The 26,226-nt window shown below is 36.8% G+C and overlaps 1 protein-coding gene across 1 annotated transcript in view; it reads left to right on the forward strand.

Annotated features, from left to right (window-relative positions):
- The window catches only part of RANBP17 (RAN binding protein 17), a 159,194-nt gene that overhangs the window by 82,627 nt on the left and 50,341 nt on the right, over window positions 1-26,226 (forward strand). Inside the window, exons 15-20 of the mRNA XM_009649615.1 lie at window positions 1,245-1,318; window positions 10,401-10,481; window positions 15,820-15,883; window positions 15,969-16,077; window positions 19,670-19,773; window positions 25,942-26,030. Coding sequence (XP_009647910.1) covers window positions 1,245-1,318; window positions 10,401-10,481; window positions 15,820-15,883; window positions 15,969-16,077; window positions 19,670-19,773; window positions 25,942-26,030 — 521 coding nt within the window. The remainder of the gene's footprint in view (window positions 1-1,244; window positions 1,319-10,400; window positions 10,482-15,819; window positions 15,884-15,968; window positions 16,078-19,669; window positions 19,774-25,941; window positions 26,031-26,226) is intronic.

Raw genomic sequence — 26,226 nt, forward strand, 5'->3', positions numbered from 1 at the left:
TATTATTTGTATTCCTATTATTGACTTCCTCAGAATACTGCTGGTTCGGTTTTTAAGTAAAGTCATGGGATTACATCAGTAGCAGAGAGGAAGTTGGTCCAAGCAAGTTTAGGTACAACAACAGAAGTATTGAGTTAACTAAAGTCCATTGGTATTTGTGTGGAATATGTAATGTCAGCGAACAAAATTGACAGCTAGATGGCACCAGGCTTTCACCGCTGGGTAAGCGGGGCTGCGTGCGCTCTGCTTGGTGCTCTCATTTCAGACCTTAGTGATATTTGACTTGATCACATCATATGGAAGAAATACATATAACCCATAATATTTGTTTTAGTGTCACTAAAGGTTAAAATGGCTGAAATGAAATGTACTGCCTGGTAGATCCGCATTTAGCCCAGTCGTAAGCAAATAGCAGAGTTACTTGAGCTCAGGGTAAAGTGAGTTGGCAGAGGGTTGTAAAGAAATTTTGCAGTACATGTCTCCCTTCTGTTTCTGATGTTGACTTAACCCAACTACATGTTTTTATCCAGACTAAATGTTAGGCTACTAAAACTACCAGGAAATTTTTGAAGATTGCACAGTAAGGAGAAACCACGCTTGGTGTATCCTGTGCGTTTGTTACTGCATCATGACAGCAGTTTGATCTGATACATAGGGTGCCGGGAGAACTTGGCTGGTAATATGCATCTTGGGCTTGAAATAAAGGGGGAAAGTATACAACTACAAGTTACTTCATTGCCAAAGCCTTAGTTCTCCCTTGGAGAACACAAAAATGAACGTCTGAAGAGTACCTAATTTACTAGATTTTTTTATGACTGGCAGGCCAAGAACTTGCAAGTGCAAGCTAAAGGACAGTGTTGAATCACATCCCACTGAGGACAGAGACCAACAGGAGAATGTTTTCTCCATCCCTTTGCAATTTTTTGTAATAAAACAGGTTTTTGAATAGAGACGGTCTTGTTCTGTGAGCACAAGGTGAGTTTAATGTGGAAAATTTACATCTCCCTTGTGAGAAGAAATGTATGCAAGGGCAAGTAAAAGCCTATTGGTCCCAAATTCACAAAACACTATCAGAGAGTGTCTAAGCCATCTGTTACAAGTGCTTCAGCTAGGTTGGATGGACAGGCATTTGTGCCTGTACCTTTCTTATGCAAAATCAAAATAGGGAAGGTTTTAGAATAAATGAAAATGTTGGTACTTGTCAATCTCTATAATACGTTACTGTTGAAATTTTTTATTTCCAGGTGTACGCCCGAATGTCAGAAGTCTTAGGAATAACAGATGACAACCATGTTCTGGAAACATTTATGACAAAAATGTGAGTTTGTGCTTGGGTTCTACTCTGTATTTTGTTTTGTCTTTAATGTTTACATAAAATCCGAGTTTTATTTTGTCATTAAGTTTGCTCTTTGCTAGAAAGATGTCTTCTGTAAATTTTAAATATTTGAAGGGATAAGCATTTTCAGAAGCACCTGTGTCTTATTTTCTGAAGGTACTGCAGGCCCCTAAATGAAAACTTGCAGCTAGATACATCCTCCACTGTGCCTGCATCACCTCTGGAAATGGCTTATGGGAGAATAGAGCTGAGATTTCACAGACACTTGTTCAGTGACAGCCTGGCATAAGCAGTCCCCACCCTTCCCCACGTCTCATTCCTGGCACCCTCAGGTGTCGGTGGAACTGCCTGTAAAGCTTCATGGTAATTTACAGTGGGGAGCTGACCCAGTTAAACTAACCTTTCTTTGTTTGGGGGAGGTTCTTTTGGATTGCTTTTTGGCAAGATGTGGCAAAATTTGCTCTTTTAAATACAGATTCACAGAGAAGAATTTTAAGGCCTCATACTGAAGGAGACAAGGGGCATTATTATCAGCTGTCTTCTCTGGCATTTGGCAGAACAAGGCGGTGGGTTATTCTGGCAGATAAGCGTTGCAATACTTTCTCTCAAGAATAATCCTAGAAAACTACTCTGGAGAAGTTACCTTTTTCTCATGCCTCTGATGCAGCTGCTTTCCTTGGGTGCCAGCAAAACTACCAGGATTTTGTCTTTTATTACTTATGTCCTTCATGAGATTTGATAGTTTCTCTTGACTCAAAAAGAGATTCATTTCAAATCAGTTTTGCTCTTGAAGCAAAACAAAATGGTCTCTCTGAAAAATTGTGAATATCCACTAAAAAAATTCAGGAGTCCCCAGGAGACAATGCGTTCTGTGTGTGCCTGGAGAAAGAGAAACAAGTACCTTACCTCTTTATTCTGCGGCGAGGAAGATGCTGCATCGTGTCCTTTACTTCATGTCCTCTAAATCTGACTTAGAAGACCTGTAAATATTTTCAGTAGGCTTTGACCTGCTAGAGAAATATCTCTGCTGGTGTTGCCACGTTAGCCGTGACCTGTTTGGACAGTATTAAACATGGCTTGTCTTTTGCTATCGTGACTACCAACCTTGAGAAATAGTAGCAATTAAGACAAGGTCATTTTCTAATATGACTTAACTTTTCTGTGAAAAACAAGCCATAAATGCTTTGCTTCCTCAAAAACTAGACGGTGAGTGTTGTATCTTGCCTTAGGATAACACTAGTACCCATTAAACCTTGATGTTTATCTGGAGTATGCTTTGAAGACAGGTAAATGGGGGGTGATGAATGGCAAAACACTGATGGATATTTATTGTGCAGTTTCTGGAAGCAGTCCATGTCATGGTACTAGGACAGCTAGGCTTCGTTTTGTTGTTTTAAACTACAGGGAAATGTGAACAACTGAGGAAAAAGGGAGGAAAGAGGACCGCTGTTTGGAGACCAGATGCATCAGTTTGCGTCTCTTTTCCTACTTGTTGCTGCCATTGGGACAAAATCTGTTGCCTTTGCCAACGGAGGAAATAACAGTATATCATTTAATAAGTTGTATGAATACTACATGTCTTTAGATTGGACAGGGTTGTATTTGCACAAGTATTGTAAATTAAGAAAAAATATAATTAGCATTTTAATGTTACATGGAATATTTTATAACAAAATTAGGTATGTAAAGCAAAAATTAGGTCTGCTTTTTAGATTACACACTATATTTTTATTTTCTCTCTCCTCACGGCTTACTGTATTTTCCTAAAAACATGAATTGTTCATTGATTAGATTGAAGATCAATTCCATTTTACAGAATGGATGTTACAGCTCGAAATGGACAATTCAGTCAGTAGCTTTAAGAGTAGCTGTGAAACCACTGTATAAACACATTCGTGTTTGTGTCAATTAAAATAAACGAGCTTCTCCCCAGTGATAGCATGCTGGTCCGAAAATCTGGGTGTGAAACATACTGATATATAATCCAAAAACTGGGGTCTGGTGGGGCAGGCCAGTCTGGCAGCATTTCTGGTGCTCTGTTACTGAGAATAATCTTGGCACATTCGTAACAGCAGCGGGCAGGATACCTGACTGTGAGACCATTCGCCTTTTCCTCTTGTGGATGCAGTCGGTATTTTTAACCGCACTGTTCTGTCTTACCCTACAGATGCTTTTTTTTTTTTTTCTTTAAGCAGGTGAAATTTGTCATATATTATTCCTTAACATTAGGTTAAAAGCAAACACTAGGGAATTTTTAGTGTGCAATTTCTTGTTAAAGTGGTGGTATTCTCTTATAGTAACTGCACAACTATGTCTGAGACTGTATAGTTTATTTTGTTAATGCTGAGCATTATGTGAAATAGAGGAGTTATGCTTGCAAGGTTATTGTTGCCAGGCTAATGGCAACCAGTCTTTCAAAATCAGAAAGTGCTGGAGAAAGCACCTTATTGCAACCTGCCATTAGCACTGTGGGATGATCAAAAGACAATGTCGGGTTATTTCCTTCCACTTTGCCATTAAAGAGTCCGGTGAAGGATGCATGCAGGAAGCATTTTAATACTTGGTGTGAGGTGTAAACACAGCAACTGAATTTATGGTAGTCAAGTTGTAGTCTATGAGGACATATTAATTATTTTTTTGTTCTGCTGTTAGGGAGTTAACCTCTTTTTTTTGTGATAACTTACTGGTTGACACGTGGAGTTTCTCATTTCAGTAACATTTAGATGGATAAATGACATTTTTCCTTGATTTCTTGAGATTTTGAACATGTTTTCTATTGAGCTGTCTTTTTCTAGATCTCTCTGTTTTCAGTAGTTCACTTAGGTGTATGTATGTAGCTTTAATCTGTTCTTTTGAATTCATTAGTAGCAGCTTTTGCAGTGGAGGATTGGTGATCAAACTCAGTGAGTTCGTTCATTAGCAGAAAACAATTTGAAATACTGGTGTCATAGCTGCTAGTAGCTGCAGTAGCCACTGTTCAGTTTATGGATTAAAGGCTGTATGGAATAGATATTCTTCAAAGTACAGAAATATGTTGCGATTTGTCAATGTAATAGGTGCCTTTTAGACCTTCTGACTGTAGTTTAAAGTACTACTGTCACATCAGATCCTAGACCTTTTATCACCTTTTCATTGGAAGTTAATGAATGTGCCTTTTACTGAATTCCTGTTAAACCATTTCTGAAGGGATGGAGTTTTATGTAGTCAGAATATCCATTAATGACTGTATTTTCATCACAGTCTTACCAGAAATTTTATAGGATGGTTCTTTTAGCATCCACTGTCTTTGCTTGCCTTTGTGTGGAAGGGAAAAGACCAACTGAAAAAATACCCAATCTCAAATGAAATTTTTCTTACATGCAAGGCATCTTAAGTCTTCTCAGCTGTGTTCAGCATCATAGCAACAGTAGAGTAGGTTCAAGGAGGGATAAGCTGGGAGGAGTTACATGAGTGTGAAGACAGGCAAGAGGGAGCAATGGGATTTTGAAGGAGCTACTAGGGTTGCGGTGGATAACAAGATTCTGGAGGACTATGACTTAAGGTCCCAGCCTATCTCCTTGAATTTTCTCTGTCTCTGTGGAGTTCTCTATCCCTGTTGCTCCTACGTCTTCCCAAACCATCCCTGTCATGTGTTCTTATGCCTCTTGGCGTACTGGTAAGTGGATCAAGGCTGGGACTCAAGGCAAGGAATGAGGTACCCAAAAGGTACCCAAAACCAACAGTAGTCCTCTTCTTCCATTGGTCATCCCTTTGAGCAGTAGCTACCTAGCTGCCTTGATCCTTCCCTGTATAGGTAAGAGGCAAGGAAATATTTAGACTGGAGTAGTTTTAGTTCCATCTGCTCCTTTAGCCTGCCATGGGCATTTAGCCCAAAGTGTCTTGCATTTATTTTGACTGCAAGCACCTTTCCTTTTCTTCACTTATTTTTGTGAGCCTCTTCTAGTTTCTTTCAATTATTATCAAATTCGTATGGAAGTGATTTATCGTGAAGTAGATTTACAAAATATTTGCCCAAATATTTAGTTTTTTTGGTCATAACAGAATAACTGAAACATGAATGAAAGATGCATATCCAGACATTGCTGTTGTATGTTTTTTGTTTTGGTTTTTTTTAATGTTTTTTCTTTTTACTGCTGTAATTATTTCACTGTGGTGGATGCACATGTAAATACATATAAATAGAGAGATTTTCCATGTGGTAACGTTTAAGTAATACATAAGTATAAAAAGTCTGGATCTCTGAATGCTTTTCTGAACACTCATACTGATATGACTCCATGAATCATAGCAAACTGAAACTTGGCACTTTTATTCACAACAGGATGTGCATTTTTGTAACTATTCACCTTTGTCCAGCTCTAATGAAAAGTATATATCCAATCACTGTCATTGAGCCACAGAGAGCTTTCATTGTAAATGGTGATAATCTACAAGAAATAATTAAAACATGACTGTACAGAGCTTTCTTGCCAACAAATCGCTATCTTCGTTATTACTGAAACTTAAGTACCACATAAGGAAGAGATTTTCAAAGTCTTTTTAGGGGATTTGGACACCCACTTTTCTTGCACTTTAATGGAAATTGGATAGCAGACACCTTAAGCAACTTTGGAATTTTTGTTTAAAACGTATGACTTTTTTTTTTTTTATCTTTATGATTTTTATAATGGAAGTACATTTGTAATATCCTTAGCTTGAGACCAAGACTATTCCTAAATTTACATGGTTCACAAACCAACCACCACACCCAAACTTGCTGATTTGCAGCACTTGTCACATCATCTGGCTGGTAGCAACTTATCTTCTGCAACTGCTTCTTTGTCATATTACCAAATCTCCTGTGCGTGTAAGGTACAGGAACCTATGCGTGTGCAGGTAGTGTAGCATTCCTGGGATTCTCAGCTTTATTGTGGTGACATACCTCCCGTTACATTTCAGGGTAGGGGTTCAAGGCCTCCTGGAAAGAGGATGGATGAATTCTTTGGGCAATTGCAAATGGCCTGTAAGCATTATTTGAGCACCTTGGCATGCAATAGTAAATGGAGAAGGCAAGTACAGTGCACTGCTCTTCTGGGACATCCATCCATCCATCCATGTGACCAAATGGATTTTCTCTCTTTGTACAGTATTGACTCACTCTTCAGCACTCCCTTTTCTGGACTGACTATGCTTTGCTTTTGCTTTTCTACCTTGCATCCCTGATTCTGTCTCCTCTAAAATTTTCTTTTTTAAATTTTACCGCATGTTTTTCAGTTCTCTCTTCTAAGCTGGGCATTCCACTCCTGTGCTCCAGCAGTATCATTTCCCATCCACTGCTGCCACAGAAACTGCTACATCTTGTATGAAGGGTTGTCCTTTGCTGTGCACCACACAGATCTTTTAAGAGCAGTGTGATGCAGTCCATGGGTCTGAAGAGGTATTTCTCCATGTCAGAAACTCAGGACAGGAAATTAAGGACAGTAGAATGATTCTTTTTTGGGGGGGGGAGAAGTCATGAAATGGATTTAAGAGACTGGAAGTGGACATCTTTGCCTTGATTCTTTCCCTGCTCAAATGTCGTAATGACTTGATACATGCAAAGAATTTTGTTTCTTCTGTGGATGACATGGTAGCCCTTTTCCCAGAGAATTGTAAATTGGAGTATATAATCATTATTTACCTTCCACTTCTAGATTTTAGTTTAAAGATACAAAGCCTCTAAAAGTAATACTTTTAAGTCCGTGTATCAAGGGAAGAGGTGCTTGGTGCGCTGATGGAACTGCATTAGTAAGCAGTCGTGGTGGCAGGAAAAGCCTCATCGCAAGCTGGAGGGTTCAGAGGTTGGAAATTTGGGAAGCTTCTTTGGTGCAGCTTTTAGAAGCTAAGATTTTCTTCTTGTCTTCTTTCTAAAGGCAAACTAGAAGCAAATATTTGAAAGTGTACTGGATTCTTAATGCTGTTTCATTTAAATTTTTTAAATTATCATAGCTTTTCAGCATGGATCAGTCTTACTGTTGCTCTTTTGGGGGTCTGTGTGTGTGTGTGTAGTTCAGTATTTTGATACTGGTATTATTATCAAAATTGGAAATGTTTTGCCATTTTTTATTTCCACTTCTTTTATACTTGCCTTTAAAATGTGTTCAGTGCTCATCTACCATAGATGTTTTGGTGAATTTGGCATTGGCGCAGCTTTTGATGAAGCTCTAATTTTCTGTGGCTCATCTTAAACTTTACGATTGGTTCCTTTGACTCTTCTTTCATTTAGTTCATATTTTAAATCAATAAGCCACTTAAGAGAGAAAGAGGCAAGGACACTAGCACTTGGATTTGGGTGCTGCCTTGCCATGATTTCTCCAAGAGCAGTAAAATTTTTCTCCTCTTCAATTCCTTGGCTTCTCTTCCTTACATAGCGGAACGCTGCTTTTTGTATTATGAGATTCCTCGCAAGATCTTTACAAGTTTTCTCAGATACTTCTAATGTTTTGTAGTTGTTTCTTAAAATACTACATTTTATGTGTCTTTCATCTTGCCTGATATTGATAAGGCAGAAATGGGAATTGCTACAATTATAATTGAAATTTTTCAGCCTCTGTTCACTCATGAGTACTTTCTAACTTTTATATTATTACTCCATCTTTCAGCATCTGAATACAACCATGAACTGAAAGAATAGATGTATGCAAAAGCACGCTGAGTGTTGGATGAAGAGCCTTCCTTACACAGTTTTCATTTTCTCTTCAAGCTGTCACTGTGACTTTTTTTTCTCCTTTTAATTTCTTGTATCTGGCTACTGAAGGGCAAAAGTTTTGCTCTTTTGCAAAATAGCATTTTGATGATTTTGATGTTGATGTTGAATCTGGATAGTCCAAATTCATTTTTATTGCTTTGTATGGTATATACTTGTTAAGGATTTAGTGCAACTATAAACATTTCCAGAAGTCCCCATAGTAGGGATAAACTGTGAATTATGAACTTGCTAGAATGGGCTATTTCTTTAAGGCAATCTGAACCTCTGTAGCTCTTGATAGAAATTTTATAAAGTAAATCAATGTTTGTTTGTAAATCTAAATTGAGGAATATTGCTTTGGTAATTGCATTGTTATTTGCCTTTTCCTGAGCAAATAATACTAAAGTGTTAGATGCTTTAAACTGCATTCTTGAGTTTATAACTTCCTGAAAAAGAGATTTAGTTTATATAGTGTAGTACATTCCTTAGCCTGTGAATATGTAAAAGCAATAATCAATGCTGATTTTAAGGCATTTAGCAGCTCTTCTTCAAGTTCTGTATTCCCAAAATTGAAATCCTATTGCCTCACGGTATAAATTGCTGGTACTGATTCATGGTCTTTCATCAATAGATCTGTGCGTATGCTACAGACAAGGAAACTGAGGCATACAAATCTGAAACTACTTATTCTTGATCACCTGGAAGTTTGATACACACCTGAGCAATCTGATGCCGTGATCAGGAATGGGTGCAGGACTTCTGAGCCAGGAAGTTGTGCAGCCTTTTTATTTGAATGGGCTACGTTTCAAAAGGCTGTGATAGCCTGTTTTTATTTCTCCAGATTAATCCAATACCAGAAACTCCGCTGTGAATCTCTCATACAGCATTATCTCCCTGTCTGGAGGAAGGGAGCATTCAACTTTCTTTTGGCTTTTTTAGCAATTGAGGGTGATGGCAGATGTCCCAGAAGAGTAGGGCATAGTACTTGCGTTCAAAGAAGGGAAATAAGAGGAAGCAACTTGTTCTAGGCTGATCAGTCCAACTTGGATTCTCAAAGGAGTACTAGAAAAAGTTACTAATAGTCAGTGTATAATTAAGTGATAAATGCATTTAGGCTATGTGGGGGAGAGGGGAGTAGTTTCTTCTTGGACTCACTGGTTGGAGTTTACAAAAGAAACCGTAAGTATCAGACATTCAGTCTTCAGCAAGATTGTAGACACTGGCCTACGTGACATTCCCATAAGAAAGCTGGGAAACGACAGACTACAAGATCAGTGACTCTTAACTTACTGTTGTAATCACTCCTCATTTGAAAAAGAATTATGTTCCTCCCCTTTACTGACTTCGGTTTACCCCTGTCAACTGAAGGTTAATGCCACCTCTTCACCTCCTAATAAATCTAGTAGGTGAACACAACAGATACCATCCCAGGTCACTTAGGTGTCTTTGCACTGACCTGCACACAGTGCAGAAGAAGCTGTAAAGGGTCCTGGCTCTCTGCTCCGTGTCTCGTGCTTAACCTATTGGAAGGTAGTAAAGCAAGTCATCATCGCCTGGTGTTAGCTGCATGATTTCACTGAAAGGCTAACTATAGGAGTTTGCTATCAAAAATGGTAAGTTGTTTTATGTGGTGTTCCCCAAGGATTGATAATAGGTCTAGTGTTATCCTATATCATAATTTATGCATCGGTTCATTAATCAGAATATGCTTCCTAAATGCCTATGTCTGAGAGGGGTTGCAACTGGGGACATGCAGCGTCCCCTGTGTATCTTGACATTAGGTAAGTGTTTGGTGTCGGGAAGAGGAAAAATAGGCATTAGTACAAGATCTGCAAGGTAGAGTTTCACTGGGTATATCAGTAGCTTTGTGGATTGGCCCTTAGGTTTTTTGTGCCCCATTTCTCCTATGGAAATATTCCTTGGGAATTTATAGCAATTTGTTTTTATCTTGTGAAGAATACTGCAGAAGTTATGTGGCCAGATATTGTGTGGAAAGGTGAGTAAGATAGACATAAGTAGGGGCAAGCTTCAGATAATTGATTTCATTATGACAGATGATGGGTTTTTAAAAAATGAATGTATTTGCTACAGTATTGCAGAAATGTTTGAATCCCTTGTTCAGGAAAAAGACGTGGCATGTTTTTATGGCATTTTCTGTCTCATAAATGGAAAATACTAAGGTGTATCACAGAAATAGATTTGTAGTGTAATTGCAGAATGGCAAGGGTTGGAAGGGACCTCGGGAGATCATCTAGTCCAACCCTCCTGTTAAAGCAGGTTCTGAGCTTTTGCACTGCAGTTCTCAAAGAGAGGAAAATGTGTTATAAAATCTCACTCTTTTCTTTTTGTTTATTCTAGCGTTACAAATCTTAAATATCGGGGAAGATGTGAGCCCGTGATTTCAAGAACTCTTCAGTTTCTAAATGACCTTTCTGTTGGATATCCTTTTTTTCTATATGGCATAACATACTATTTGAAAATAATAAGGTAAAAATTAATATGAGACTTCTGTTGTTTCATATGCCACATTTTTTAACCAGTTAGGATATTAGTATTTATTCATCTTGGTTTATCTTTTTCTATGTGTAGTTTTTAAAAGGTGCTCATTTCCACCTACTTCTTATCAACAAAAGAGAAATCATATAACTAGTTGCTTGTGGTCATCTATCCCATTCCTAATTTTGAAGTCAATACCATTGATGAGTTCAACAATATTGAGAACAGGATTGATTTCTACTTTGGGGATGAGTCAAGCAGGATACGAAGCATGAGTTAGGTTTCAAACACAAGCCTTTTTGCATGTTTTGTTGTTGCCAGATTCTCAGTTCCTCACTGTGTCAGTGTCATCATTACTACTGATAAAACAGCCGTGACTTTGCATGTAGATTTTTGTCTGAGTTCAAGTATTTTTGTGAAATTCTTACCCAAATCATGGATGCTAACTTACTAACTGTTGCAAAACCTTTTGTATCTTGCTCTAATGTTCAGTTACTTATCATAAATTGGAGAAGAATGTCTGCTCTTTGAATTTTCAGTCAATTGAGCAAGAAGATTTAAAAAAAGTAGTAGCTGGTTTTGATGTGACACAATGTTTAAAGGTATACGACAGATAATAAACCACCGGAGCTTATGAAAACATTCAATACTGAGATCTTTCACTATTTTAAAATAAAAACAACTTTTCAGTAATTTTCTAGAGAGGACTGTTAGACAAGCGGAGGGAAAGGCACCAGGAATATGACAATTGGTATTGTTTTATTTCTCTATAGAACTCTAATCGTATAAGAAGAATTTTAATATATTTCCTTGGGTTGAAAGATGAGTGTGGGTTTCCACATTCCATAAGTGAATTTTGTTTAATGAAAATCATTCAATGTGTACTTCTATGTGTTTACTTGAAATACCATTAAGCAGCTAAGTTGATATTTTAAATATGCATGTGTTTATGTTCTCATGGCATCACAGGAATAGGACTGGAAAGGACTTGGAAGTGAAACATTGCTAAGGAATTTGACAAAAACAGAAGGGGAGACATTTATTTCATTAATAAGATTTATGAAGAGACTAATGAGCTCTCTCTTCTTTTACACTGTATACTTACTGCCTCAGTAGGCTTCAAAACACTTTCAAAATAACCAAGAAATTTAACACAGTTAACACGCCTAACTTAAAGCGCGCGCTTGTATATTTATGTATGTATACTTGCTGAAATAATCAGCCTCGTGTTACTGCTAAAGCCAGCATGCATCTAGCATTTCATATGGGCTTCTGGAGGCTTTCAGAGGCATGTATTCACATGCTGCCTCTCAAAAATGAGGGTCAGTGTAAACTATTGGTGCAAATAATACTTTTCCAAGGCTGAAATGTCTGGAACATTTTAGTTTTTGAATTACTCAAATTATATTTGCAATAAATGAGTTTCTGCTCATGAAACAGGTATAATAATATCAGGACCTAGAAAAGATGAAAAAAATAGATATTTAATAACTTACGTTCTCCTGAAGAGTAGAATTGTGATGAAATTGTGTTGGTTTTTTTTTTTTCTTTGCAGAAACTTGCTAACTGGTGCAAGGGCAGTTTCAGACCCCTATGCATAGTCAGGATGTAAAGCAGCACTGCCTTCATAAATACACATTTTAAACATCAATGTGAAATGTTTAAAGACTAGTAAAAAGAGAGAATAACTAGAAACATAAATACCAAAACTTTATTCAATTAGTTTTCAATGGAAATACTTCAAACAAAAATTCTGAGAACAGTAGCTTTTCTGCTTAGATGGGTGGGGTTGTACAAAGACGGCTTTAATGCTGGTTCACTTCACCGTGATGTTGTATTAGTTAAGTTTAAAATTGTGTTCCCTGGCAAACCATAAAAGATTTCAAAAGTATTAGACACCCACTTTTGTGCTGGAATTTAATATGCAACTTTTTATTGGAAAATAATCGTCCTTGTCTGGCAAAATCCACCATGCAATATTTCTGTTAGTAGGCATAATGCAATAAAGACAGGGAGGGCTATTTATCACTACAAATTTTGAGGATTTCAGGATTCTTTTTATTATTTTAATATATTTCTTTGGTATTAAATCAGAAAAATGATAAATTACACCTGTCGAGGCTGTTTTTCCTTTTTCCCAGAAAATGATGTACAACCCAATTTCACTGGTCATTTTGGCTTTTAAAGATATGTATTTTTTTCTTATAAAAAACTCTACCAATAGTTTTTTTTTTAATAATAATACTGAAGTACTTTTTATTTCAAACATATGAAGTAGTTTATAACTACTTCCTGGCATTGCAAACTTTGGCCTTTTCACATTATATTAGGGTTTTTTAAAAGGCATTAAGTACAATTTTCAGTATTTGATATAGATTAAATTGTGGCTAGCCTGAAAGGTTAAAATAATAATTTATTTAATTTCAGTCCTTCCCTGTACGTCAATCAGATTCTACACAGTCTTAGAAATTGGTATTTTTCTTTTTTTACGTGTATAATAGTCTTTTTCTAAAGGATAATCTAGAATAAAGTCGAACCATAGTCCAGCAACTGTACTGTATAGCAGCAAAAAAAAAAAAAGAAGGAAAAACATAAGACAGTATTAACAACAAAGGCAACAAACGATTGGAGCTAGTGTCATGGTTTACATTACTTTCACAATTATTCCAGGTTTGCATATTTCGAAATATATTAGCCCAATTTGATTTCAAAGCTCAGTTATTTGAATTATAAATCATTATGTCCCTCCTAGCTGATCAGTTGTGAAATATCTTTGAATTCATTTACATAATGGAATATGTTAGTCATTCCTTTATGTCTTTGAAGCCATAGTGCTCCCTCATGCACATTTAGTTCTTTCTAATAATTAACTTTTCCACTGTATATTTTTGTAGCAAAATAACTACAGTTTCATTGTTATTTTATACAATAACTTGGTGTAAAATATTTATAATCTCTCAAAAATTGTTTTATCCATGTCTTTGTTAGCCATACAATGTTATGAAAGGCTCTACCTTGTAACAAGGGAAAAAAAAAAACAACTGTGTAGCTTTGCAATATAAAACCAGGTAATGTTATGTCAAATGTTATAGATTGACAAAAGAGCATCATCTTAAAACTAGATTAGGACATTTTCCAACAGCAGCTATAAAACCTTTTCTTACACTTTTAACTGTTTAAAAAGAATTTAATCCATTTAAAATGAAAAGGGAAATTGTTTATTCCCATAAAAGTAATCGAACTCTTCAATTATGTGCAGGAATGGCAGAGTGAAGCAAGCACTCAAAAAAAAAAAAAAAAAAAAAAAAAAAAAAGCACAAAAAAAAAAAAAAAAAAAAAAAAAAAAGATAGTCACAATAATAAGTGTTATGGGTATTTGTTTGTAAAATCTTCTGTATTTGTCCATGACTGTAGGCACTACTGTACAGTCTAAATTATGCAGTCATACTGATTATTTCTTGAAGAATTCCATCAAGGCCAGGGATCAACAGTGTTCAGTAAACTATTGAGTCCTGGTTTTGTAATATTCATTGTAAAATGTACAAGCCCATAAGTCATTTCATTCATTTGATGCCTTCAATGCTTATGAATGTTTCTGGGGTTTGAATTTTTCTATGGCATTTTCTGAAAAAGTGTGTTAGTATACTTGGGTATCAGAAAGCCATTTATATCCCCATTTTACAGATGCAGAACTGAGACGGTGCAATTTAACTGACTTGCTGAGAACCATACAGCAATTTTAAGTCAAATGAAGGAAAAGCAGGAGTCAGAAAATCCAGGCTGTTGCCTTGGCCATTCTCTTGCTCCTTGTTTGCAAACCTCCCTCACGGCAGCGGTTACCTCTGTACAAAAGCTCAAAGATGTCAGTATGGCTCCTACTGGAATAAACAGCATTTTCTCCTTTGCCCAACCCCAAATGTTTGAATCCTCTGAGACAGGGAATTAGTGTGACCTCATGCTATTAAAGATGTTCATAATTCAGACAGCTAGGAAAGGATTCAAGTTGTGAAACAAGTCTTAACCATCTGAAGTTTAAGGGCTCCCATAACGTATTTTTTGCAAACTCAAAGTTTGATTTAATACGATTTCTCATGTTTTTTAAAGGAAACTTTAAGAAAGATACTACATTCCATCAGGTGTAACTGCCTAGTAAGTCATGCTAGAATATGTGATCTGTGGAATATGTGCAGTCCAGGAAATACGCTCTTGCTGTGTCATTTTAGTGTGCCTTTGTATACAAGCAGGTTCAAACAGACCTGAGTTTATCCTGCTGGACCAGGACCAGGAGCTTCGGCCCAGGAGTCGCATAACTTTGCTAGCACAGTGCGTGGACTGGACCAGTAAGGCCAGAGAGCCCAGCGTGGTGGCTGGGGCCGACGCTGTACCACTGCAGCATGGACTTTGTGCGTGGACCGGACCAGTAAGGCCACACTGAGAGCCCAGCATGGTGGCTGGGGCCGACGCTGTACCACTGCAGCAACCTGCCGTCTGCGCTGTCACTGGCTTGAGCTTGGCCAGTTTGTGGAGTGGGAGATTTCAGTTCGTGCTTAGCAGCAATCAGTTAGCTTGCTTTATATTTTACACAGTTGAAGAAACTGGGATTCCTGTGGAAGTATCCATAGATATGGCCACAATTCCCAGCTGTACCACCTTGTTATGGACTTTGCTCTGGCTCTGAGACTTTGTATGTTCTTCAGAAATTTCCATTCGGTTCTTACACATCTGAAAATACTTTGGTTACATGTTTAACATAGCTTGGGATGTATGAGATGCATTTTTATCTGTTGTAACTGAAACAAGTTAAACGTGATTTTTGACAGGTCTGGAAGATCACCTCTGTGATTTTGAGGCCCTTACTTCAGAGCTGCTTAGGGCTGCTGCCAGTCCCATTGCCAAGTGCCGAGTGTCTTCAACACAGTTGCAAAACCACTTTGTTTTTCTTTTTTTACATGCTGATAACATGGGTCTGTCTGGGGAAAAACAGCGCCATTTATTATCAGAAACTCTCCGTTTAATTATAAAAGTCATTTAGTTCATTCGTCTCTTTTGTGACTAGAATATATGCCATGAAAAGTAATTGCTTTAATTAATAATAGATTGTGGTCTTTAATGTTCTAAAGAATATCGCCATGACATATATTTCTGGATGAAATTTTCTTTTTTTTAACATATCTTTGTTGTTGTTTCAGTTAGGATATTTTTTCTCACTAAAAATTCCTGAAAGTTTGATAATGTAATCATAATACTGCAAGGCTGATTTTTTTTCCTTAACACCTGCTACTTATAGTCTCCTGAAAAAGCTTGTGAAAATAGATGCTGTGAAATTCATGCTTCAGAATCACACAGTAAGTTTCCTTACTATGTTAAAAAACATTGTGTCTAGTAAATTTTGTAGAACGCTTAACTTTTCATATGCGTATGTTTCAACAGAGTAAGCACTTCCCTTTCTTGAGCATCAGCGATAATTACAACCTCAGTGACCTTAGGTGCCGGACAGTGTTCTACACTGCTCTCACTCGTCTTCTCATGGTAGATTTAGGTAAGGTCCTCTTCCCACGTGCTTCACTTTGCTGTCTTGTGTAATACTGTGAACTTTTAAGGTTATTAAGCCAATCAAACAGCAGTTTAATTGTACAGTAAATATGTTGTAGTTGGTATTTAAATCACTGCCTATCAACTTTTGTGGTTTATGGCATTAAGCAATAACACTGTATCCGTTTGTTGCCTTCTGGTGGAGAAATAAGCAAGATGAGTTATTTTTTGCACAGAAGCACTTTTTGTATTAAGTATGAGGATTTACAATATTAAGTGCTTGAGTAAGTACTTTGAGATTTCAGATGATATACTGACACCAGAACCTGCCAGCTTCTAGTAGAAGGCGGTTTTATTTCACTTCTTTGTGCAAGTTCCCAATATAGAAGACCGTCCACGTTTTAATAAAAACATTGGCAAGAGTTCTGCAGTTCAGCCAGAAATACTTAAACGTGCATTTGGGGTTACTTTTTCAGTAACCCTTTGGAAATTAGGGAGGTTACACACGTGTAAAAACTAGCACATGCTTTAATAGCTAGGTGTGGTAAAGGGCTCGGTTTATTGGGAATCCAGGCACTGCCTTTGGCCACCAGTGTAAAACTCTGCGTGATTAGCTCTCCGTTGTCTAAACGGGGAAGGCTGGGCTTATCAAAATGAACACAGAAACAGTCGTATGTTAAAGAAGCTGATGGTGAAGAATGCAGCACATCTCAAATTGCCTCTGTTCTGATCAGAGGCCTCCTTCAGAGTTGTGGGCTTATGTCTGCTGAGGATCAGCCTTGCAGACTGCTTTCGTGAGGATGGATGCCTATAGCTGTTCCGAGGGGGCCCACTGATGAAGGCCTTCAGAAAATAAGGCAAGTCTTTTGTGTAGTCATTTCCAACCCTCGTACAAGGACTTAACTAGGCAACTTGTGCAGATGGTCATCAGCCAACAGTAGTTGTTACTCCCCTTGCTGATAATGGGTGCCTGTACTGTCTCCTGCTGAGTGCTGAAAAGAGTTTATTTCGTGGCAAGACCGAACCATATTTATCAGCTTTTTCTTAAAGAATGGCAACTGTGAGCTGGACCTGTGTTTACTTACAGTTGAACTGCTTTCAGTACTGGCTCAATGTCATATAACATAAGCAATGCGTGCATTTTCTAATATAAAATGGGTTACACATGCAGTTTCAGTAACTTTTCCTGCGGGGGGGGGGGGAAATTTGGTAAAAACAAGATCACAGATGTTAAAAATTACATCTCAAAGTAGAAGTTGTGTAAATATATGTCAGAATGCAGGCACATGACATGACTGGCTACAAGCTGACAGAGGTCTTTGTAATTCCTCTGGATTAGCAGCTCTACAAGATCTGAAATGATTAGTGGAAATGAATATCTGGAAAAAGCATACATCAGTCTTTTGCCTGTTGTCCTTTGTGTTCCTGCTGGAATAAATTTGCTTGCGTTTGAACTGATAGAAAAGCACATCTAGAAACACAGACAGGTGTAAGTTGCATTTAAGGATCCAAATTCTAAAAGTAAGGTGTACACGAATTCTGTATTTGTGCAAGCATTAAATGGCAGCATTTTCTACCTTGTGAATCAAAAGGTATTTTCAAACTGTGCAAACTGGCATCTTTAGACAAAAAAGCATTGTACCAATTGTCTTCTCTGAGGTTTTTTCAAATTAAATTAAGAGCTTTATATAAAATCCTTTTATATGAATGATAAACAATTTACGTGGAAACAAAATTAAGATGAATTTTTGTTGGTGGGAGTTGTTTTAAGTAATCGTTTGATATAGACATATTTTTGGAGATTAGTTGAATACAGTAAATTGAGAATATTTACGTTTTAAACAATGTAAACGACTCCAGTTGAAAAGAGCAGAGAGAAGATGGACAAGGAGACAGGCAAAGATGGACAGGATTGGATTTTCCCAAAGTCCACCAGATGCTATGGCTGCCAGCAGTAGCTTTAAAATGTAGCACAAAGCGTCTCAGCCTCTCCGGTTCTGCTGCATGTGCGGGATGCAAGTCACAGATTTGGTCGGTTACTTTGCTAGTTTAAGAAAGTTCTTGAGCACAGATTGCAATGTGAAGGCTGCGTAACTGTGGCTGACCAGTGCAGCAGCATTAAGTTATTGAAAGTATTTCCTTTGCTTTAAAAAAAATCTGGAAAACTGGGCGCAAAAGCACTGTATTAAAGGGAAACAGTTCAGGTCACAAAGCCAAGTATTCAGAAGTGAGGAAATGCCGTAATTGGGATTGCCTCTGCAACTTTCCTATCCTCTCCGTTGTAAATATTTACATTGTTATGAAACAGTTTTATCTGCAGGATCACAATTATTTTTCTCAGAGGATATGTGCCTCTCTCAGGTCAGAAGATGTGTCATCCTAGCTTAATGAGAAGCTACTGAGTATTTTGATTTTTTTTTTTTTTTTACTTTTCTTTTCCTATGCTGTCATCTGGATTTATGTGTTAGTCCACACTTTGCTTTCTGTTGTGACTATTTTTTTCTTCCTGGCCTTTTTTCTTCTTGGCCTTTTCTGTCATTCTTACTGTTGTACAGGGGTGAGTGATTTGGTGTTCACAGTATTCCTAGAGAGAAGCTGGAACTAGGCCCATTTTAGAGATGGGTAAACGAAGTGCAGAAACTAAACCGTAAAGCTTACACTAACTTTGCACAACCAATTTGACACACAAAAGCCTCCTCCTAACTTCAATTGCAACTTAGTTTGCCAGACTTTGCCAATGAAGAGAGAAGAGAGAGAAGCCCTATAGCAAAGAGCTCTTTAAAGAACATAAATTAAATTCCTACTCTGAATTACTCTCAAGGGGAATCTGCATTCAAGAAGCAAGCTACCCTCATTAAGGGCCTAAAGATAAGTAGCTGAGTATCAATCCTCTTGCAAATTGCCATTTCTAAAAAGTTGTTTATGGTTACTTGTTCAGTGTCATGACAAAACAAAACCAATCCAGACTTCCAGGTTATCTTTTGATTGTCTAACCAAGACAATCTCTTTTTTTCCTAACCTCAACATGTTGTTACTTTTACTCTAAATTCACACCTTCTGAAACAAATGAGGCAATAGTGTCACATGAATAACCCCAATACAGTCCAGATTTATTTCCACAGCAGCTTTATTCTGTATACTAAATAGGTAGGGGGTAGAAAAAATAGCATACGATCATAAAAGATTGTGATTTAAACATCATACTACAAAGTACACACGTGAAAGGGTCTAATTTATTGTTGCACTTCAACATTTTCTAACTGTTGTCTTGACTTTCATATGTGAATATTCTTCCAGTGTACTGAACAAATGCTGTCAGATTAACAGAGAAAACAGAAATATGAAAAAGAGAAAGATGTGAAATGCAGAGACATGCTAGTCTCAGATACAAGTTGTTTGTGATCCACAATCTGTCGTCTTTGTTTATAGCTCAGTAAAAATGTGTCAGACCTCGGGTTTTTGTTCCTGTAGGTCATATGAAACTTCCCATGATGTCAGTGAGATTTTTCTATAAAAGCCTAAGAGACTGACCCTTCTGAACAACAGTGTGAATATGATGTGATGCTTTTGCTGGTTTGTTTTGGTTTCTTTTCCTGTAGGTGAAGACGAGGATGAGTTTGAGAATTTCATGCTCCCCCTCACAGTTTCATTTGAAAGTGTGACTCAGATATTCAACAGTAGTTTTAAACAAGAAGAAGCAAAGGTAGGTTTATTTCAATTATTATTGATGGGAAAAACTAATAGCAGGGCAATAGCATTTAGCAACAAGCTTGTCATCTCTTCTGTCTCTTGGCATGTATATACCTGTATACTTACATGTCTATTTATAACTGTATACATATATAAAATTAGGAATGCAGACAGGAGAGATAAAAAGGCTATGAATGACTATCCTAAATAAACTTTGTTCAAAGGTTTTGTAAAGGCTTTGGGATTTTTCAGTGCTTTGCAGATCAAGTGACCCCATTTGATCCCCATTTATAATCAAAGGGACAAATTTATCTTCAGTGATAACTTACCTGTTTCATAGGTAATATTCCCCTCTGCCATGCAAGTATCCTGTTTGTGTACATTAACATATTTATTTGGGGGTATGAGGAGACATGTTGTAACACACTTGATAAAACACTGCTGCTTTAAAGTATTTTTTCAAACAAGAATTTATTATATAAATCAAGACTTTATTAAATGGCTGGGCATATATGTATAAATAGGAACTGGTCTTGAAGTATTGCACCCTTAAACTGAACAAAGTGATTAGGATAACTGATAGCTAAATAAGGTTTTTATGTGCCTGTGGGAGCCATATTAGGATTGATTTGACAAGTCAGTTCAGCTGTGGCAACAGTCATAATATCTAACACAACATTATGTTTTATTAGTAAAATCCTTAAGTGTAGCAAGCTGTTTGTGTCAAAACAACAGTATATTTTAGGGAAGAAAAAGACTTGCTAGATACAAGCTGCATCATCAGGAACGATAATAGATTGCATTAAAGAGATCTCCTTCTACCATCACTGCATAAATAGTTAACAATGTACACTGGAGTGCTCGTTTCTGCTGCACAGGGTAATTTTGAAGAAACCCTAACAGTAATTCTTAATTTGCTATTTTAAAATATGATGGAAACTTAAATACTACATCATCATATTTATCCACTTCCTTTTATAAGAAAATTAACAGATATGCTAGAAATACTTAGTAAATAATTTGTCTGCAGTACATCTCTGACATTACCAGAAGATGCACAGTTCACAATAATCACTGGAATTAAGCTAATTATTTTTTTTAAATGGTACTTAGGGTTATTTCAACAATTACCTGATTCTCTGTTTCCTCATTTGTTGTTGCTTTATGTATTTAACAACTTTTCATTTATTAAATAGACACAGTTAATCTATCTTGGATTTTTCTCGTATATTTTCAAGTTATAAATCCTGACAATTAGAACAAAGAGATCATTTGATAGCATTACCCATTCTGTAGGAAACTGTATTCATCTCACGTGAGGATTCAGTTTATTAAAATAATTTTGCTGTTGTCCTGTCTGGTTTGCTTGAAACCATCTTAGTAGAGAAATTTTAATGGAGTGCCAGTGATATATTCCTAAACTAGCAAGTTCTTAACGACCCTGGAAAGTGACTGCTTGATTACACTTTAACGGTATTTGCAAATAAAATCACAAGTAATTAAGGGGAAATCTCCAGGCTTTTGAGCAAGTTTGATGCATGATAACTGCCTGATTCAGCTTCATCTAGAGTAATGCTGTGTAGACAAGAGCTACTGAGATCAATAGCAACATAATGATAGTGGCAGAATTAAGTGAGTAACCTGAGAACTGTGTCTTCAAAATGCATGCAGCTGCCACAAGCCAGGGCCACACAGTGCACTCCGTGCTTCCGTCCTAAATGTTCATCAAAAGACGCCCTGCAGGAAAATGGAGTTAGATGCTCTTTATTGCTGATCGTGTCTCTTGCCACATTTATCAGGGAAATTGGATTAGCAGTTGGCAGCTGCAGGTAGACAAGGTTCTGCAGTGATTAAATATGCAGCTTGGCTGCATTTGTTGTGACAGACCTTTAGTAAATTCTACTGTAAGCACCATCTGTCTAATTTGTATAAAGAAAACTTGGTGCTTTAAGCTACTGATAAAGAACTAAATCTGTTGCTTTATCATAAACAAAACTTTTGCTCTAAATTCTCTTAAACATAATTTATTAGGTTAAAGCTATTTTTCTATCATGATGAATAAATAATACATGCAAAAGTGCTTTCAGGTACTTCATTTTGCAAGTAGCGAAAACAAAACCAGTTCAGTTCTTCAATAAAATGCTTAGTATTCCGATCCACAGGGAGATGACACTGTTAAAATATCACTATGAAAATGGTCCAGGACTGCCAAATTCATTTAATTTGTGGGTTTTACTAGGACTTTCTAACTGGCTGGGGGTTTTTTTAGTTTTTTAATATTTCTGAAATACACCATTGAAAAACAGTCACAACAAGGGAGCTCTTTCTTTTTAAAATACATTTGTAATCATTAAATCTGCATACAAAACATATGTTCACGTTTCTTTTCCAGGGAGCTCAAATATAATTGAAGATGGCTTAAGTAATTATGTGCTTTGCTCTCCCTTTTTCTCCTTTTTTTTTTTTTCTCCACTTCCTTTTTCACATTTTTATATTAATAGGAAAAATGTCCACTATTAAAACAGTAGCTAATTTTCTTCTAAGAATTTCACGGTTTCTCTTGACAACCCGGTTAAGTAATATATCAGCTGGGTAACTGGAACCTCACTAGTACTTTGTTTATAGTTGTGACATCATCAGGTTTGCTAGAACTGCACGAAAAAAAGCATCTGAGGAAAAAGCAGTTAAATAGCAACATGCTATCTTTAGCTGGTTTGTAGAAACTCCATGCTGTTAAATTATTTAAAATCCTTGATTTTCAGCTTGCACACATTAAAAGTTTTCACACTAAGTGCCAAATGTTGCAAACAGCACTTTAACAGAATGATTTTGCTTTGATCCCTGTAGCAGTTCCTGAATAATTTATCACAGGTTATTGCCTTAATTCTGGAGAGGGATAGAGCAATAAAGGCAGATGAAAACACTCCAGTTGAAACACCTTGGGGCCTGCTCATTCCTCTGACACGGCTCTTTTGTTGGAACTATTTAGAGGTTATTAAGACGTGTCTCCAGAATTAAGAGTATGCTGTAAGGATGAAGACAGCCATCTTAATTCTAAAGACAAAGCGCAATGACCCTTCACCTTTTTTTTCCTTTGTTGTTATTATATAGTAGAATTATGAGGGTAATATTATAGCTGCACCCAGTAGTGCCACTATAGTTAAGGGTCTGTCAGACTTTCCATTACAAGCCCCGTTTTGGGGGTGGGTGGCGTGAGTAGTCTCGTCTGTTTTAAATTGCGTTAGTCAGACTCTTGGCACACGTTGGCAAGTCGTAGGGCTTTTTCTGTGAATTTTTTAAATCTTCAGCTTCTTTCCTTTGAAAAATCCGTTGACAAATCTTCTTCGGGACTTTGAAGCAAAATACTTGAATTTCTTTTTTAAATTGCCTTGTTTTAATTAATCTTAAGTAAACCTATTCACTGGCGTCCAGGGAAGAATATTTCAAAAGAGGAATTTGAACAAAATTGTTTCATTAGCAAGAAAAGCAATGTATAAACCCACATTCTGCTGACAAGCTGCTCTTGCTGTGTTTCTTGTATTTACTGTTCTTCGCTTCTCATCTTCCTCGTTTTGCGGTTGCTGGCGTTGTTATTAACTGTCACTTTGCCCCAGAAATGGCCGGTGTTCAGTTGTGAATGAAGCAGCAGCTTCACGTATTCTTCAAAATGCTCTCAAGTTTGCAAAGCACTTCAAAGCCCGCAGGATGAGAGCCAAAAAGTAGATGTATAAGTGTATAATGTAGTTTGTCATTAATAAATTTTATGCATATAAGTGCTATTTGAAAACTCATCATGAACCAAAACTAGACTGTCTTGGGATTTTAGGGTTTTGGGGGCGGGGGTGTGGTTATTACTAAATGCGACTTAAGCAAGCATGGAATCTAGGGTGATTTTTGCTCCTATTAGAGTTTAAAGGTATTTCTACTAGTGACTTAAATGGATGAGGATTTATCTCAGGATTCTGTAGGCTATTATACAAGCTGTTCGGACATTGCCAGCTGTAGGCAGTGTTATTTTATAAAGTTGATTTCTGATGGATAATATCTAAACTATTGAGTTTGGGATTTTATAGGACAAGAATACTATGGTGCCTTGTAGATTGAGGTCATTTATTAAGAATAGTGCGGTTAATGGTATGGGCTTTTTAATAACAACACCTGAATTAAAAGAATAGAAAACCAAGAAATGTCATTTATGTAGTAGTTCTCCTTTCTTTAGAAGGTTAAATGGTGTCTGAAATTGCTTGGTGTTTGTGTAGGTTCCCAGAAATGTGGGACTGTAGTTTAAAGGAAGCTGCACATGTACTTTTATTAACAGTTTTTAAAGTCTCACAACCGACCAAAAAAGTGTTTTCTTACCACCAGTTGTTTTCATAAAGACAGAATAAGCATGTTAAATGGGTTAGCTGGTTGTCTTTTTCGAATCCATGTTCTAGAGACCACAGTAAGATGGTGAGCTCTTTCTCTCCCAGCGTATCCTCAAACAAAGGCAAGTTCATGTCTTGCCAGGGGCTGTAGCTCCCCTTGTTCCCTGCTCCAGCCGTTCCTTTGTGCGGTCTTGCTCGTCTCCTTTTTTGTGGCTAGAATGGGCAAAGGAACCAAATCAGTCTGGAAGATTTCCACTTCCTTGTGTATATTGTTGCATCTCTGTATCCCTTCAGAAAGAAGTATAAAGTGTTGCTGCTCAGTTCTTTTAATTCTGTACATTTTGGCCACCATGTCTGCTAAACAGTTATTTTCTGTGCGGACAGAATGGCACACAAAATATAAAAATACAGATGAATATAGAGATAAAGTTACAATTTTATATTGCATCTTTTCAGTATTGAACACTTCCTCTCTAGTGATTTCAGAGTTCCATTAAAGTTAATGAGAGTTGAGACCTCTCAGCATCTTGCAAGTTCAGGCCATTTCAATGCACAACAGAAAGGAAATGCAAATATTAAAATACTCCTAACAACCTCACCAGTGTTTTGTAGAGAACTCAATTTATCCTTGGATAAATCTATGTGCGTGCCATCCAAGCCAGTTGGACTAATGGGTCTGTATATGAAAAGTAGAAATTAGCCCTTGTGTAAGATTACATTTAGCAGTTTAACAAGGCATCAGCCATAATTTGCTCTTTTATGTGATCAATTAAAATTAATACGTGAATCTTACCTTCTGTATTTCTCAAGACTATAAATATTACAGTGTTAGCACCAAGTGGTACACTATGGAAAACTCTGCTTTTAAAGAGAGAACCTCCTTACTGGGTTTTTTTGCCATGTTTCTGTGATTTTTTTTTTTTTTTTTTTTTTTTTTTTTACCGGACTCTGCGGTACTGTGGTCTTTTATTATGAAAAATAAAAAAGTACAAATCCCACCTGCAACACATGAATATATTAAAACTACTTAATTATCAAAAAATAATATTTATGTCCAAGTAAATTAAAAAGTTTGCTTATATTGTTAAAGCATTTTTCATTTGCTAGTGTTTCTTATTGATGTCTATTAATTATCCTGAAAACAGCCCTTTAGTAGGGGCTAATTATCTATGCATAAAATGTTGCCTGCATTTGTGCTGGAAGGATTCTGAAGCCACACTTCAGTCATTAAAGGAGGAAAAAAATTCACCTCAGAACTAATGTTAGTACAGAGAGGTATTTGCATGGGCTTCTGTAAACAAAAAAGTCACTTTTTGAAGAAACCTAACTTGGAAAATTTAAAAAAAAAAAAGTAAGTTAAAATAACAGTACAACGAGAATCTCAGTGCAACCTTAATTGTAGCTTGTTATGAGTATCAGTTAGTCTTACACCTCATTCAAAATATTACAAGCTTAAATTAACATTTTATGGTTATTGTTACTTTAAATATATTAATACAGGAAGCACTTTTAAACTTTAATACACAGTATTCATATATTATTTTTTAATTTGCATTATTCATTAGGATAGCCTATTGAATAATCAAAAGCATTTCCTAAGCATTTTGCTAGTGTTTTGCTGGTGTTAGCACTACAAAACTTGGGGCAATCTTGTTTGTTAAAAGAATCTGTGTGGTTTTTATAAAAAAAGATTTGAGCGAGACATTTAAACTAATGAATCAAAATCAGATATGTGGTCATTATTGGCTGATTATTACTCCATCTGCTCTGTGCTAACGTGAAAATCAATTACTGTGTCTCTTTCCCACTGACAGCGTATGTTGATCGGGCTGGCAAGGGATCTTCGAGGGATTGCCTTTGCACTGAACACAAAGACCAGCTACACCATGCTGTTTGACTGGATGTATCCTTATTACACTATGACAATACCAGCTCTGTGCACAGAGGGATACCAGGCCCCTTGCATTAGTTTAATAGTATGGCACAGTGGGGAAGAGGAAACAAAGCTAAATGAACTAATGTGTAATCAGCTAAAATTACAGCACAATGGCAACCATGCAGTTAACTGGGAAGGACCACAGAGAGGTCACTTTTTTTGT

The sequence above is a fragment of the Egretta garzetta genome, unplaced genomic scaffold (genome assembly GCF_000687185.1).
Source record: "Egretta garzetta isolate BGI_Z169 unplaced genomic scaffold, ASM68718v1 scaffold60, whole genome shotgun sequence".
NCBI classification, from domain to species: Eukaryota; Metazoa; Chordata; class Aves; order Pelecaniformes; family Ardeidae; genus Egretta; species Egretta garzetta.